General features: G+C 49.5%; 1 protein-coding gene across 1 annotated transcript; it reads left to right on the top strand.

Annotated features, from left to right (window-relative positions):
- Nucleotides 1–1,664: 1,664 nt before the first annotated feature.
- On the top strand, nucleotides 1,665–13,073 carry PIPOX (pipecolic acid and sarcosine oxidase). Its single transcript, XM_046676964.1, has 8 exons — nucleotides 1,665–1,863; nucleotides 3,073–3,221; nucleotides 9,600–9,813; nucleotides 10,096–10,278; nucleotides 10,796–10,948; nucleotides 11,334–11,492; nucleotides 12,073–12,148; nucleotides 12,433–13,073. Exons 1-8 carry the CDS (start codon nucleotides 1,750–1,752, stop codon nucleotides 12,561–12,563), a joined length of 1,179 nt encoding a protein of 392 aa, XP_046532920.1. The 5' UTR covers nucleotides 1,665–1,749; the 3' UTR covers nucleotides 12,564–13,073.
- The last annotated feature ends 3,633 nt before the right edge of the window (nucleotides 13,074–16,706 follow it).

The following is a 16,706-nucleotide window of genomic DNA, read 5'->3' as shown; positions in this document are numbered from 1 at the left end:
TTCTTTGCAGGGGGCAGGCCGCTGTGCTGAGGCTGGCAGCTCCCTGTGGTCACATGGATTTCTTGGTCCTTTATTTTCTCCCACTCGTACTATGGCCATGAGAGAAATAGCAAAATATTCAAATCAGAACCATCATTACAAGTTCTGACTGATCCCCAGAACAGCACAGCAGTTAAGGGAACAGGTTCTAGAACAGAAAAACCTAGGCGCCATCTCAGTGACTATGTGTACCAGGCATGCGGCGTTAGACAAGCTGTAACCCCTATAAGCCTCGATGTCTTTGGCTGTAAAGTGGTGTTTCCATTCTGGGTGCATAAAAAATTACCCTGAAACTTAGTGGCTAAAAACAACAACTGTTTTATTCTATCTCACAGTTTTGGAGGGCAGGAACACAGATGGAGCTTGGCTGGGTGATTCCTCTGCTCCATGTGGCATTAATAGAGTCACTCAGCAATATTTAGCTGGCGGCCGGGCTGGGCTAGAGGTCCAAGATGGCTTGGCTCTTACATCTTCTCTCCATGTAGTCTCAGGTGGTCTCTCCCACAGGGTGGGTGGACTTCTAACTTGGCAGCTCAGGGCTCCAAGTCAAGAGGAGGAAGCTCTCAGTCTCTCAAGGTCTGGGCCAGAAAGTGTCCCAGTGTCACCTCTGCCATATTTTGTTGGTCAAGCAGTCACAGAGCCTGTGATGGGAGGAGTGACGAAAAATTTGGGGCCATCTTCAATGTGCCAAAAGTGGGGATAAAAATCCTTACTCCTAGGGCTGTGAGATGAAACGAGATAAAGCAGGCAAGGGGCGAATTCACCATGAAGCCAATGAAACTTCAACCATGGGGCTCCTTAATTGTGTGGTCTCTTCCAAGTCCTAGCACGTAACTTTGTATTCATAATTTTTCTTTCCCTTTCTTAAAGAGGACGCCCAAACTGTGTAAGAATCAGGCCCTACAAATACTAGCTCTGTCCCGAACATCTGAAAAAGTACTTACTTGGCGCACTACCTGGCACAGAGGCAGCACCCACGACAGGGCCCCCACCGTGCCCTCGGCTGGTGCCTGGTTCCCTGTCTGTGCCTTGGGAGAAGCCTCCTCCTCTCACAGTGTCCCTTCCATTTGTTCAGGATCATTTCTTCTTCTCCTTTGTAAAAAATGAAAGTAAAACATGCTGAGAATAATTTTGTAATCACAAAACTGCCCTTTCAATTGGCCCCTGCATCCACCCCCTGACCTCACCCCCCACGAGCGAGGTGGGCCGTACCCTGGGCATAGCGCCAAGTTCTTGGCTCGGCCCTTGAGTATCTCCAGAGGAAATCAGGCTGAAGAGAGGGAAGCCAGCAGGGGGAGGCAGCATTCCCGGTGCCCAGCTTGGTCTAAGAGGCATTGAAATTCCTGGGCCGAAGTTCTGAGACAAAGATCATAATGAGACAGGAAGGTGGCATAGGAAGGAGCCTATTTGCATGACAATAATTGAACCAAGAATAGAAAGCTAGAGGGATGCAAGGGTGAGGCTGGCAGCTGAGCTGGGCGAAACCTCACAAATCAGACTACCCAGCTCCGCTCTGCAGGGGGGGTGGGGACTGAGCCCTGTGCCAGGTTTTGCGGGGAGTGAGGAGAAGGACACGGCCCCAGGGGATTGTGGGAATGCTGGCTAGGCTGCACTTTGCCCTACCCCTCCGCCTTCAGCTGGGAGCCCGCCTTTGCTGGCCTTCTCCTTTGTGGTGGGCTCTGTGGCTCCAGGACTGACTCAGTAGGCATCATGGCTGCTCAGAAAGACCTCTGTGATGCCATTGTGATTGGGGCAGGCATCCAGGGCTGCTTCACTGCATACCACCTGGCCAAACACGGGAAGAGGGTCCTCCTGCTGGAGCAGGTACTGTGTCCCCTCTGTACTCCTGACCCAAGGGACTGTTCCTCTCTCCTCCCCTAGAGAGGGGTTTCCAGAGGCAGCAGGCTATGGGGCAAGGCCAAAGGACCTAATCATCACAAATTCTGTGCAATTTGGAGCTTAGCTGCCTGGTGTGTTTTATGACAATGCAAAGAAAGTTCCACCCTCCCTAAGACCCACGTTGGGTTTCTGGGCACATTTCCTCTATTTACTGCGTCCCAGTTTCTGCTCTTGACCAAGAAGTGTCCCAGGCCCTCTTTGCTTCCTTCCTGCCATGCAGTCTTGTCTGGGCCAAAAAGGTTGATCTGGCCCAGAAAAATAATCAGTTCTGCTTTGGGTAACTTTAAGTAAAGAAAATTTTGCCTAGAGGCAAAGGCTGATTTGTCAGCCTAAAAGGTAGGATTCTTCCCTGCCTGTTCTGGCCTCTCACCTGGAAACCCAGCAGAGGCTTCTGTTTTTTCTGCCACTTCTGGATAATAGCAGCTTCCTTTTTTGATACACAGGAAATAAGACTTAGGTCTTATTTTTCCTTATAAAAAAGATGACTCCATACAGTGCAGTCTACAGTGACCACTGCACTTGTGGGTGGGCCTCTATACCTACAGGGTCCTTCCCAGGGCAGGTCCGCCCAGCCTACCTTCTAGAAGTTTCTACCCTCTCATTCTGCCTACAGCTATCCAGGCTGGTTTTGGTCTATTCCTCTTGGTAATGAGCTGGATTGGTTAGAAAACTTTTTCATTTCTCTATCAGTTCCTCAAAGCCTGAGGGATTCCTGTCCAACCTTGCGGGAAATTCTCCATCTTTTGCTAAATCCCAAGGTGGTTTCCTTGTCCCAAGTGTTCTGAAGTCACAGAGAAATAGTCAGCATCAGCTTCCTTGTCCATAAAATGAAGGGCTAAAGTAGAAGGATCTCAAAGATTCTTTCTAATTCTGCTTCTCTCTGAGTCTAAGGATGACAGGAGACTAATAAAGGGATTTTGGGATGTGAAGGATGTTGGCAAAAAGACCCTGAGTTAATGCTACTGAAGAACTTCTGTCCTGATAGCCAAGTCAGTAACTCAGCCATAAAGGGAGAATATGTGGAAATATTTGAAGAATAAGTGCTCCTGGTTGACAGCCAGGATGAGCTGGGTAGGGTTGGGGGCAGTGCAAGGGGTGACGGCCTCAGTTGGCTCTCTTGTTCTCCACTTCCAGTTCTTCCTGCCACACTCCCGAGGAAGCTCCCATGGGCAGAGTCGGATAATCCGAAAGGCGTACCTTGAAGACTTTTACACCCAGATGATGGATGAATGCTACCAGATATGGGCCCAGCTGGAGCATGAGGCTGGAACCCAATTACACAGGTGAGGGGGGCATCCCTTGAATCATGGGGCCCAGCACCTGGTGGTGCTTTTAGTATATGAGGGGGCAGTGCCGTGAACACTTGAAATGCAGTGGAGGGACACAGGGTGTAGAGAAGTGCCAGACACATGGACGTATTCTGCTCACTGTCATTATGATCACCCCACAGATCCAGCTGGCTCCTGCCAGGCTCTGAGTTCCAGGACTGGGTTAAGACCATGTGTCCAAAGCTGGCAGAAGGTGTACTGGGAAAACCGCTGGAAAGACACTGTGGGCAGATACCCAAAGCTGGAGTTTGTATCTATGTCTCCTGGAGGCATCTGAGACTCTTCCAGGGTGGGGATTGAAATAGAATAGAAGGCTGCTGTCTTGATTCTTTATATTCATATTAGTGTCATAAAATTCACGCTGGGTCCTCACTCCCAGAGCGACCCCTATAAATCCATTTCATTCTCTTTGAATTCCTCCTCCTGTAGGAACAAGATGGGGGTGCTCCTCAGGCACCACTGCTTGCCAAGGAGTGAGCCTGCAGTCCTTTTGCCCGTAGGACTCTCTCTAACCCTTAAGACTCCTCCCTCACTGACCTTTGAAACACCCTCGGGGAAGAAGGCAGACAACTCTTGACGCAAAGGAGACTTTAACCGTGCGCCCTCTCCCCTCCCACCTTCTCTGTGGCTCTTAACTGAACTTCCTACAAAATGATGCCTCTACCCTACAGGGTGGCAGTTATTTTAATGGCCAGGAACCAAGAGGTTACTGTTCTGTTGCAAAAACACCATTAACTTAAGAACAAAGTGAAATCCATTATGCAAATACAGCTAGGGCAGCTAATTACAGATTTATTCCAGAGGCAGCTAATGCACCCAGCACCCAAATAAAGGAGCACGTCTTGCTGAGGGGTAGCCTGGCAAAGGGACCCCTCCCTGTCAGCCATCTGTGAATACTGCTGACTATCTTGTGCTAAAAGAATTGCCGAGGCCTTGGAGGGCACACTTCTTTCCAGCAGACGAGGAGGCAACTAAAAGATGTTAGGAGGGTGTCTGGAATCTTCCAGAGGGAAGACGATTCTAGAGTCAGACAGGCTTGAATTTGACTTTGTATTCTACCTCTTCCCAGCTGTGTGATCTTGGGAAAGTTTCCGTCCCTCTCTGTGCCTCATTTTTTCTCATAGGGCTTTGTGAGGATTAAATGAGACTCTTATGAAATACTTGGCACAGTGCCTAGCATCTTTCAATAAATGGCAGTTCCTTTCACCTATTCTGGGTCAGCTGTATCCTCTCTCCATTGAGCCCTGGAGGAAGAAGGGCAGGAGGAGACGGATGAGATGCAGCAACTGTGGACATCAAGGGGAATGGCTGCTGGAGGGAGGGAAAGGGACCCTTGGGTAGGAGATTCTCATAACCTCTTTGGCAGGAGGACAGCAGTTTGGAAGGACTTTGGAACCTGGCAGGCCTGGGTCCACACATCAGCTGTGGCACATTTAGCTGTGTGGTTTGGAGCCAGATCTTTAACCTTTGTGAGGCTCAGTTTTCTCGTCGGTAAAGTAGGGGTAATAATATCTATGCCATTGGGCTCTTGTGAGGATAAGTATGTCAAGGGCTTAGAATAGTACCTGATATGGGGTTGGCCCCGTGGCCGAGTAAGTTCGAGCGCTCTGCTTCGGCGGCCCAGGGTTTCGCCGGTTCGGATCCTGGGAGCCTACATGGCACCACTCGTCCAGCCATGCTGAGGCGGCATCCCACATGCCACAACTAAAAGGACCCACAACTAAAATTACACAACTATGTACCAGGCGGCTTTGGGGAGAAAAAGGAAAAATAAAATCTTAAAAAAAAAAAAAAAGAATAGTATCTGACAAATCAGCATCATCATCACCATCATCACCACATATTTAGCCCTTGTAATAAGAAACTAAGGCTGTTCTAAAAGTACTTGATGCAGGTTAACTCATTCGATTCTCCCCACAACCTGATGAGAGGGTCGCTGAGTAGTCGGGGTCTTAACCTGTTAGTGCAAATCACGGAATTACTATACTCTTAGTTTAGGACAGGGCTGGGCAACCATTTTCTGTAAACGGCCACATAGTAACTATTTTCGGCTTTGCAGGCCACACAGTCTCTGTCGCAAGTATTCAGCTCTGCCTATTACTCAATTCTGCCGTTGTGGCCCCAAAGCAGCCACGGATAACATGTAAACAAATGAGCATGGCTGTGTTCCAATAAAACTGTATTTATGGACACTGACATTTCATACAATTTTCATGCCATGAAGTATTATTCTTCTTTTGCTTTTTATCAACCATTTAAACACCTAAAAGCCATCTTGGCTTCTGCGACAGACAATAACAGGTGGCAGACTTGACTTGGTCTCTGGGTTGTCATCCGCCGGCCCCGACTTGGAAAATACCACAGCCTGGTTACCTCGTCCATTCCCGTGTCTCCAGACAAGTTCCTGCCTAAGCCATCCCAGGTCAAAAGACTGCTAACGTACATTTAAAGACCGGGACACGTCAGCACCCCTCTTAGCAGACCATCCTGCTGCCTCATCGCCCCAAGTGTGAACAATGAAGAGTGACGCGAATGTGCTTTGAAAAGCCTTTAAAGTTCGTCAGAGTGCTAGGTGTTATTATTATTGTTAACAAGGCCTTTCTTATGGCTAACCTAATTAACGCAAGCACACTAATTTATTGGGTTCTTTTACTTAGGACACAGTACAGATACTTCCCATTCCAATTCCTTTAGCTTTTGTTCTTAATTCTGATTTTCTAAACGATTCATCATCTTTGTGATTCTTATTCTCCTAGGTGCTTCTGGAAGAACTAGCACAATATCATAACCTAACTGATAGATATGAATGTATTTACTTAATGTTTTTTGATGATGATTAGAAAAAAACACCTTCGGGAGTTGGTAGTTAAGGTGGTTGCCCAATGCTTTTTGTTCTGTTCCACTGCTTCCTGTGACCGTGGCATACTAAACATGGGTGGGCTCAGGATATTTGCATATATTCTGGGAACAGACAATGATACATGTCCAGTCACAAGGTCTGAATCTTTTATGATATGTGCAGCCAGGATGCTGATACCAACAGAAATCCCAGCTCTGTGGCCCATCTCTTTCCTGCCCTGCCTTCTCCCTTTGAGTCCTACTATCTAGCTCCTGACCCGGGCTGCCCCTGCTTAGCTGACAATATCAGACAAGATCACAGCCGTAGGCAGTACAGCTGCTGGCAGAACCTGGTGGCCCCCTCCGCAGCTGCTGCTTCCTGTGTCTGCGAAGTGTCTGGCTTGTCAGCCACATCCCCTCCCTGGAGCAGTCTTTGTTAACCAATTCCACCTCGACCCACTGAGCGGAAGATGAAATGCCAAGAGCTCCTCTGAAACCAACAAAGACAGCAGCCATTACCATGTCCTGATTCCAGTCCCTTCTCCAAGGTGACTCTGAGAGCTGGCTTGCCTGGCACTTTTAACCCAGAGAGGGGAGAGCTGGAGCCCGGGATGGGAGATGGTAGATGCAGGGAGAGGTGTCTGCCCCTCCCAGTTCCTCCCCACTGCCACTTGCCTCCTGTCCTGCTGTAGTAACTGCCGGAAATCCCTGATCGCCAACTCCCTACGTCAAGTCCAGGCTTTAGTCGGGCCAGAGAGGAGTCAACAAGGCCCTTGGGAGGAATCTTCCACTGCTTCTTCCTAGTGCTGGATGCAGCTAGGGTTGACGGGAAGGCACAGTTCATACCAAATGCTTTGCACTTGGCTGCCTGAGTCCTGGGAATCGGGAGCTGCATGCTTTCCAGGGTTCCCCGACAACCCAGCCTCGCTTCAAGGTGCCTTCTTTCTAGGCCAGCCATGACCAGTCATTTCCTGGATATTTTTTTTCCTGTGATGCCCTTGTCCCTTCTCACTCTTCCCCTCCCCAAACTCTGTATCCTAGGTCTGAGCAAAGAGGAGAGGGAGGCCCAGAGCAGAGGGGTGAGAAATTGATGCAGAATGAGCAATCTGTTTATTGGGATCTAGGAAAAGCCATTAAGAAAATAAGCACTTAAATGATTTTCAATCTGCCCATGGAAGTCATCTATCTTCATTCTGGGGGGAAAAGGCCTGTTCTCCTGTCCCGGTTTTGATTGACTGATTTCCAATTCTCTAGGCATTTCCCACAGGAGCCTCTCACCTATCTCCCGTAATGACAGGCCTTTGCATTTCCAGGCAGTGTTTTACATTTATTTCCGATTTGCTCATAATGGTCAAAAATCTCTCTCCAATCCAAGGCATTTCTCCGGCAGTGCACGGTTTCCCTCAGGCCAAATAGCTCAGCTGTGATCCACGGAAAATGAGAATTTCCCAAACGCATCTTCGGACTAGGGGAGGGTCCAGTATCACAAATTCAGATGGAAAATTTCCCACTGTTAGATCAATATCTGGGCGAAAAAATAAATGCCACAGGGCCAGAGAGCTGGAGCAGAATGATTACAATCGGCACAATTACATTCATCGGCAGAATCAGCTCGCTGATTACTCCTAGGGATGGGGAGCCCCTGCTTCATCCACCACAGGACGGCTTGGGAATTAGAACGTCGCTCAGCATTTCATAATTCGACAGATTTGCCCATTGTCTTGGCATGAGTTCATTTTCCCCATAGAGTACATTTCTGTAAGAGGAGTTCTTATTTCAAGGAAAGAAGGAAGGAAGGAAGGGAGGAAGGAGGAAGGGAAAGTAACGAAATCTCAGAGTATTTGAGAGACACAGGCAGGGGTGAGAACACGCTGCTCTGGAATTTCCGGGCCAGGGATCTGACATCATGACTGCAGAGGTGAGGGTTAAGCCAGGTCTTTCCCAGAATTCTACCCAACCACAACCCCATTGGGTTTGGGCTCAAGAACATACACTTGGATGACTTCGTAATTATCCTGTTGACCAATAAATTTACTAGGGGAGTTTTCATTACCTAAGAACCAATGTGAAGTCTTTTTGGGGGCCACAGGAAAAAGACTGTCTGCTGGCCATGGGAATTTCTACAGCATCTTTCCTCTGCTGAGCTTTGAAGAGGCAGAGGCGTTCATTGCTTTCTCACCAGTGGTGAATGCTGGGTAGGCGGGGGCCGTGGCAAATGGATTGGGCACGCTGCGCGGCTCTGTGTACTGACACCGGCACCAGGGCCTGCTGCGTCCCTACCCCCTCCCAATCTTCTCTTTAATCCCCCCAACCAGATAATGTGGGATTTGGAAGCATGTAATATCCATGAGACTCCATTATAGGCTATTACGAGCTTTATACGCAGTACCTGGGGGATATACCAGGCTGATGCTGGTCACTGCACCTGCTGAAACCGAGGGGGACACAGGAGTGGTCCCAAGGGCCAAAGTGACCCTTCCATTATTTAGATCAGTTCCCACAAAAAGGGGGCTCTAGTCTATTGTGACAGAGAGATAGAAAGCATCAAAGAGAAACAGCTTTCACTCCCTTAGGGACTAAGAAACATGGAGGGAAGTGTAGAGAGAAACGAAATCATAGAATCACTGAATTAATTACTCGAGTCCTAAGAGATCATCAACTTGTGTTCTTCCATGAGAGCGCTATTGGCATTTGGGTGAGATCTCCCCAAGCATTGCAGATTTGGCATCCCTGGCCACTAAATGTGAGTGGCAATCCCCAGGCACTGTGACAACTAAAAAAATGGCCCATGCCATTGCCACATGCCCCTGGGTCAGGGGTGGTGCCAGTGTGGTGTGGAACCACCAACAGTCCAACAAGTATGTGATAACAGAGGAGAATCTGCGGCCTGGAGCAGTGAGCAATCGGAGCAAGGCCACAGAGGCGAGGCCGGGAATGGACCTTGAGCCACATCTCCCACTTTGGGACCCTTTCCACAAAATGGGCAGCCCCTGAGAAGGAACCGAGACACAGGCAGACACACAGGAAGGCACCAAACGTTATATGACAAGAAAAGGGACAGGGAAAGGTAACAGCAGACAGTGGGCTAGGGGAAAGAGAGGATAAAGAACAGAGATGAAAATAGTGAATGGGGTCAGGGGACAGGAGGAAGGGGAAGAAATCTTATCAAACTCACAGAACACCTACCACTTTCTGGGTTGGAGATCAAAGAGGACTTAGGATCTCTGCCCTCAAGGGCAGGATGGATCCTGAGGATGGAAGATGGAGGGACAACCAAACCAATAGTGAGAGCCAAGGGCAGACTTGGGAGCGGGCTGGAAAGCAGCGCAGTAACGCTGAGACTCTTAGGACAGAATTGAGGTGACTTCACCTGCGTTTTGAACGTGAGGCTGGGACTCTCCTCGATGCCTGCCCTGGGACCGTTATTGAAGAATGAGGAGCATGGCCCAGGGCCCTCATGCATACCCTCATCCAGGTGTCCTTTTTTTTTTTTAGGCAGACTGGACTACTGCTGCTGGGAATGAAGGAGAATCCAGAATTAAAGATGTTCCAGGCTACTTTGTCTAGGCAGGGGGTGGAACACCAGTGTCTTCCCTCTGAGGAACTGAAGCAACGTTTCCCCAATATTCGGATGGCCAGGGGAGAAGTAGGGCTCTTGGACAAGTCGGGAGGAGTGCTCTATGCAGACAAGGCCCTCAGAGCCCTCCAGGTGATACTGTGCAGCCCTAGGGGCAATACAGCTTCTGCTCTGGGCATCCTGGGTCCCAATCAGCCCTCCCCTGACCCCGCCGTTGGGTGAGAGCCCTTGCCCTGCCGGCTTTAGTCTTGACCTTTGGGGCAGAGCAGTTTTATACACCCTGCTGGGCCTTGTCCATATGGGAGAGGAGGTCTAGCTTCTGTGCTCTCTTTTCTGCCCTGAGGGAAGGACTCTGCCTGCCAGGGTGAATACCATACATAACCAATTCACCCTTCCCTTCTCCTGCCCTTTCAGGATGCAATTCGACAACTAGGTGGCATAGTGTGTGATGGAGAGAAGGTGATGGAGATAAAACCAGGGCTCCCAGTCACCGTGAGAACCACCTCCAAGAGGTACCAAGCCAAGAGCTTGATCATCACAGCAGGTCCTTGGACCAATCAGCTCCTCCGACCCCTGGGACTTGAGCTGCCTCTCCAGGTAAGGGGAGCTGGAAGCCTGAGAGCTGGCACTGATGAGAAGAAACCTTGGAGCCAGATGGACTCGAGTTTGAATCCTGGATCTGCCACTTGTTAGTGGACAAACTTGGGCAAATTTGTTCATCTCACTGAGCCTCAGTTTTATCACCTGTAAAATGAGGGAGAGGGCTGTTGGAAAATTAAATTAAATGATGTATATAAAGACCTTAGGAGACAGCCTGGCCTATAGTAAGCACTAGTAAATATGAGATATTATCTGGAGATAGAGAAGTACAGATGGGTGCAGTTATGGAAGAAGACTAAGAATAGGGGACAAGACAGAGATTCAGAGATTTTTGTGCATCATAACAAAGTGTAACTTGTAAAGGACATGAGGATTAGGTGAAACAGGATGGATGAGTTAAGCGGGGCATCCAGGCTTGTATTAAAGGGCTACAAGACCTCAGGAGAAACTGCTCCATTGTCTGTAGAGCTCCATGGCTTTCTCTTTATTTCCTGTTTCCTCTCCCTGCCTCAAGACCCTGCGGATCAGTGTGTGCTACTGGCGAGAGAAGGTTCCCGGAAGCTATAGTGTGTCCCAGGGCTTTCCATGCTTCCTGGGCCTTGGCCTCAACCTGGCCCCCCACCACATCTATGGGCTGCCCTCCGGAGAGTACCCAGGGCTGGTGAAGGTGAGTGGAAAGGCTGAGAGGAGGCTAACAGGGGCCCACACAGATTTGGGGCAGCTGCTCTAACTTTGCTCTCAACAGACTCCCTCAGATCCCGGTAGGGCAGCAGCAGGAGTCTGCTTCACTGTTGGCTATCTGCTACTCACTACCACCCCCCCCCCCCCCCCCCCCGCCGCCGCTGTCCTGAGGCCCCACAAAGGGAGCCCCTCCTTAGCAAACACATGGGTGGCAGGGGAACGGACAGCTAGGCAATAAGCGGCACCTGTCAGGACTGGGGAAGGCTGGGATGATGGATGGGGGCGTTCTGTGCACAAGCCTGCTCCCTGGGCTGGGTGGGTGTGCGGGAAGGCCAGCCCTCGCAGCTCATACTACTCTGATTGGGAGCCAGGTCTGCTATCACTACGGCAACAAGGCAGATCCAGAGGAGCGGGACTGCCCCACGGCATTCTCGGACATCCAAGACGTCCAAATCCTGAGTCACTTTGTCAGAGCTTACTTACCTGACCTGGAGCCCGAGCCTGCCATTATGGAGCGCTGCATGTACACGGTAAGGGTGTGGGCAGCCGGGCCAGGCCCTCCCACAGCCCTGGAGGACAGGGCAGGGGACAGACAGGCCTTGCGCTGCTCAAGCCTGACTCTATTTGACCCCTGACGTAGGATGTGACTTGAAATAAATGAGCTCATTTCTGTGGGTCGGTTCACCTCTACCACAGAGGGCCTATTGGAGGTTATTCATATTCCTTCTCATTAGGAAACCAGGCTTATGCCTGGCAGTCCTTCACTATGTTTCCCAGAAGAGCTCTAAAAGATTTTTTGGCAAGATGTTCTAGTTGAGCAGGCCTTAGGGACAAAGAGAAGAGACAGATGTCACCAGGGCCTGAGGCAACTTGGCTAAAGTTAGTTTACACGCATTAACTGAGTACCTACTGTGTTCATAGCTCTGTAGGAGAAGGGAGGCAGATGGACAAATAAGAAAGACTGGCATACCCAGAGCGGGCACGGGCTTGCAGAAAGCATTCCTGTGCCTCATTCCCATTCTTTCTGGAAAGAAATCCAGCCTTCTGAGCCTGCAGTTCTTCCTCCTCCCTCTATCCTCGGAGGACACAGGTGTGATTGTTTCTTTCTAGAACACCCCTGATGAGCACTTCATTCTTGATCGACATCCAAAGCATGACAACATTGTCATCGGTGCTGGATTCTCTGGTGAGCCTGAGAAGGGGCAGATGGGGTGCTTACCTTAGTGCCAGGCAAGATGGTGTTTTCCACATCCTTGGCTGGCTAGATAGGATGAAAGCCTAGACCTTGAGTGTATAAGGGGGCTGAGCAGGGCAATCAGAGAAGAAAGGGTCCTCATGGTGGAAGGCAACTTCTGGCTTTGGGATGCGACCAAGAGGAGAGAAAGCTTTAGCTGAGGACTGTGTAGTGGACTTCCAGAGAGCCTACCCCTGTCTCTGAGGATGCTTGACAACCCTGTCTCCTTTCCCTAGGGCATGGATTCAAGCTGGCCCCTGTCGTGGGGAAGATCCTGTATGAATTAAGCATGAAATTAACGCCATCCTATGACTTGACACCTTTTCGAATTAGCCGCTTCCCAGGCCTGGGCAAAGCCCACCTTTGACCCCTGGCCGGCAGCCTCCCTTCTGTGCACAGGAGCTGGGAGTAAAGCCACCTGCTGGGAAAGGCCTCTCAGATGAAGGAAGTGGCTGGGAGATGTCATCCTTTTCTCCTGCCTCTCTTGAGTCCCTTGTAAACACCAGATGACTGTATCTACCTTCTTCCCCTGGCCAGCTCCCCATCCCCACTATGTTTTTTCTTCTGGAAGGTCAATCAGATATTCTCTAATCACAGAGTGATAAGGACCTTTGAGACAGATGTCTCAATAAGGAGAGGGCACAGGGACTAGCTCAGGAGACCACAGCAGTTGTTAAAAATCTCTTTGCTAGGACATTTGATAAACTTGGGATGAGTTTGACTCAAGCTGCCCAGGGGAGGATAAACAAGATGATTTGTGGATCACTACCACCCTTAAAGTTCCTTTTCCTGAAACTAGAGCCACCCTTCACCACAAACTCCCACAAAATCTGGCTCATCTTGGGGGCACAATAAATGGTTGTTGAAAAAAAATGTGTTGAACAAACAGATAAATAAAGAAATAATTGCATTGCATTAAAGTCCATGGTGGGCTTTATTTTCCATGTGACCTTATTTCTCACAGACTTTAATTGTCTCAACCAGCACCACAGAATCCATTACCCCAGGAGTCCTTGGGATCTTTATCCCCTCAGTGCACTGCACCCTCTTCCTCTGGATTCTTTGTCTGCTTCTCATCCTCTCTCTGGCTCTGAAAAGATGCTCGGCTCCCCAGTCTCTCATTAAGGTGTATTGTCAGGTCCTTATGAAGATGGAGCTGTTATACCAGAAAGAAAGAGAGAGACACACTCGCTTAGAAACCCTGTTCAATGTTTGAATGTTAAATGTGCCATTTTATTATCATTAGGATTGCTCCCACTTAATGAAATGGCATTAGTGCCGAGTCGGCTGGCCTCCTCGCACTAATTGCTTTGGAAGGGAACAGGCTCATAACTACCCCAGGGTGGGCGGAGGGGCAAGGGTGTAAACAGGGATGCAGGCAAGGCTGAATGTGCTCACACGGAACCCGGGCAGGAGGATCTCCAGACCAGGCCAGCTTGACCCGAGGAACCTGAGTTAAAGGGCTCTGGGGAGAGAAAAACTGGGAGTGGGTGGGGTGGAAATGTTAGGAGGAGTCACTGAGGGGAGAAGAGTGGGAAACGGGAGTAAGAGTAAAAACGTTCCCAAAGGAAATACAACACAGAGGAAATTACTCTTCAACTGCCTTACAGGCCTAGGCACGTGGATTAGACCGATTTCTCCAGGGAGTTATAAAAGCCCCATCCCACACTTTACACCAGATCTGCTTTTTATGCGCTCTCAGATGGTTTCCTGAACCTCAGCCTCTATAAAGTGGGAATCACGTCTGTAAAATGGGAATAGTGCAACACGGATGAACTTTTAAGACACGATGCTGAGTGAAATAAGCCAGACACAGAAGGACACGTACGGTTCCACTTACAAGAGGTACTTCAAGCAGTCAAATTCATAGAGACAGGAAGTAGAATGGTTGTCTCCAGGGGCTGGGGGGCGGGGGGGGGCTGAGGAATTAGTGTTTAATGGACACAGAGATTCAGTTTGAGAAGATGTAAAATGTTCTGGAGATGGACGGTGGCTAAGGTTCACAACATCATGTCTTACACAACACGAACACAAACGTGGTTTAAGCGAGTGTACTTAATGCCATTGAACTGTACACTTAAAAATGGCCAAAGTTGGGCCGGTCCCGCGGCCGAGTGCTTAAGTTCGCGCTCTCCGCTTCGATGGCCCCGTGTTTCACCGGTTTGGATCCTGGGCGCGGACATGGCACTGCTCGTCAAGCCATGCTGAGGCGGCATCCCACATGCCGCAACTAGAAGGACCTACAACTAAAAATACACAGCTATGTACCAGGGGGCTTTGGGGAGAAAAAGGAAAAATAAGATCTTTAAAAAAATATGGCCAAAGTGGCACATTTTATGTTATGTACATTCTACCACAATAAAAAAGTGGAATACCACCAACCAATGCTACAGGAATGTGTGAGGATCAGATAAGATCATTCACCCATTTGTTCAACAGACAAATCTTTATTGAACTCTGTATGTGCAGGCACTGTGGATGCATCCATGGACAAAGCAGATGAAAATCTCGGCTCAAGGGCTGGCCCCGTGGCCAAGTGGTCAAGTTTGCGCGCTCCACTGCAGGCGGCCCAGTGTTTCGTTGGTTCGAATCCTGTCGGCAGACATAGCACTGCTCATCAAACCACGCTGAGGCAGTGTCCCACATGCCACAACTAGAAGGACCCACAACGAAGAATATACAACTATGTACTGGGGGGCTTTGGGGAGAAAAAGGAAAAAAAATAAAAATCTTTAAAAAAAAAAAAAGAAAAGAAAATCTCAGCTCTTGTGGTGTTTGCAGTCCAGTGAGGAGAAGACGCATAAACAATATGTAGAAGTAAACTGTATTATACGTTAGAAGGTGGCAAGTGCATTGGGGACAAAACAGAGCAGGGTGAGGAAGGTAGAGAACGATGGGGGAGGGGCCTCCTTTTTGACAGAGGTCGTGGGAGCAGGACTCGCTGAGGAGGGGCATTTGGGCAGACTAGGAGGAGAGGGAGTGCGCCAAGCAGATATCTGGATGCAGGTAAGAGAATGTGGTGAATTGCAAAACTAGGTATTGTGTTATCACTGAGCTGGAGAGAAAAAGCAGGTACTGAGAGGCATCAGTGTAAGATCCTGCCAGCCCCGAAGCTGGCGAAGTTGGGGAGAAAGGGTGTTGGGAACCTCTCTGTCTCCTTCCACAGCTGTCCGCAGTTCCCTCTGCCTCTGCTTTTCTCAGTGTCACTCTCCTCCCCCAGCCAGCTGCAGCTCCCCTTCCAAAATATCCAGTCTTATTCAGCTTGCTGGTGACAGCTAAGGAGGAGACCAATGTCTAGAGAAGGCCGAGAAAGGACAAGTGGGGGATGCTGACTGAGCCCTGCCTGAGCTGGATGAGGCCCCTTACAAATGAGTCTGTGTGTCCTAGAAACAGGGTGCAAGGAAGGACAGGGGCAGGGGCATGTGGAGGAGGATGAGTGTGTGTGGGAGGGATGAGGTCAGGGAAGAGTGGAGAAAAACAGGAATGGAGAAGAGGAAACCGGCAATCTGCAGGCCAAGAAGGCAGACAATGACCTCCAGGGATGCTGCAGTGCCCCAAAGCCAAAGGAAACAGTCCGGATGCCCAAATGGGAGGAACTGAGCATTTCTTATTAGGGGTGGGGTGCGGGCATAGAGGGGAAGAGGAGACGTAGGGAATACAGAGTCTACGGGCATAGAGGAGAGGACAGCCATTGTCAAAGGGGTCGGAGGACAACTTGAGGGTGTTAGTAACATTGATGGATTTGCCAAAACAGACCTGCTGGCATTATCTCCCTGCTTCCCTTCTGCTTGAGCGTGGCCAGGCATCGCCTTTCAGGCAGACCCTACATATCTTCAAGATGGGAGAAAATCAAAATAAATGTGGCAGGCAATAAGAGACCTCTGGAAGGGCAGCTGGGGTCTGCACAGGCTGCAGGGGAGAGATAAGGGCAGCGAAGAGAAAGAGGCCGGCATGGTTGCCAACAAGACTAAGGAAGACAGAGGCAGGCTAAAAATAGATTGGGGGGGAGGGAGGCAAGCTAGTCTAGAAAAGAAGGGAAAGCGGAGGCAATCGATGCCATTGCGACTCTGACCCAGTTCTTCATCTCTCAGCTTCACCAAATTGAAAATTTAGGGGGTGATGAGAAAAAGGGTGCACAGAGAGGAGAGTCAGGGGAAAGGAAAGCAATTTGAGTCCTAAGACCTAGGCAACTGTGGGGTGCAAATCAGTAATCATGATGTGGAGAAGAGGAGGTACAGAGGGCAGTCAACACAAGCTAAACCCTCAGAAGAGTTTGGTCTCCTAGAACACATTTTTTTTTTTTTTTTTGGAGGAAGATTAGCCCTGAGCTAGCATCTGCTGCCAATCTTCCTCTTTTTTTTTTTTTTTTTTTTTGCTGAGGAAGACTGGCCCTGAGCTAACATCCGTGCCCATCTTTCTCTACTTTATACGTGGGACGCCTGCCACATCATGGCTTGCCAAGTGGTGCCATGTCCACACCTGGGATCTGAACTGTTGAACCCCGGGCCGC

The sequence above is a fragment of the Equus quagga genome, chromosome 11 (genome assembly GCF_021613505.1).
Source record: "Equus quagga isolate Etosha38 chromosome 11, UCLA_HA_Equagga_1.0, whole genome shotgun sequence".
NCBI lineage: Eukaryota > Metazoa > Chordata > Mammalia > Perissodactyla > Equidae > Equus > Equus quagga.
The sequence above is the reverse complement of the archived record's forward strand: the minus strand, read 5'-3'. Positions and strand labels throughout refer to the sequence as shown.

What these genes read in the sequence shown, in the direction of transcription:
- PIPOX (XM_046676964.1), top strand. Translation starts at nt 1,750, where the DNA reads ATGGCTGCTCAGAAAGACCTCTGTGATGCCATTGTGATTGGGGCAGGC. An exon ending in GCTGGAACCCAATTACACAG is followed by an intron (nt 3,222 to 9,599) that starts GTGAGGGGGGCA and finishes TTTTTTTTTTAG; the next exon opens with GCAGACTGGACTACTGCTGC. An exon ending in GACTTGAGCTGCCTCTCCAG is followed by an intron (nt 10,279 to 10,795) that starts GTAAGGGGAGCT and finishes CCCTGCCTCAAG; the next exon opens with ACCCTGCGGATCAGTGTGTG.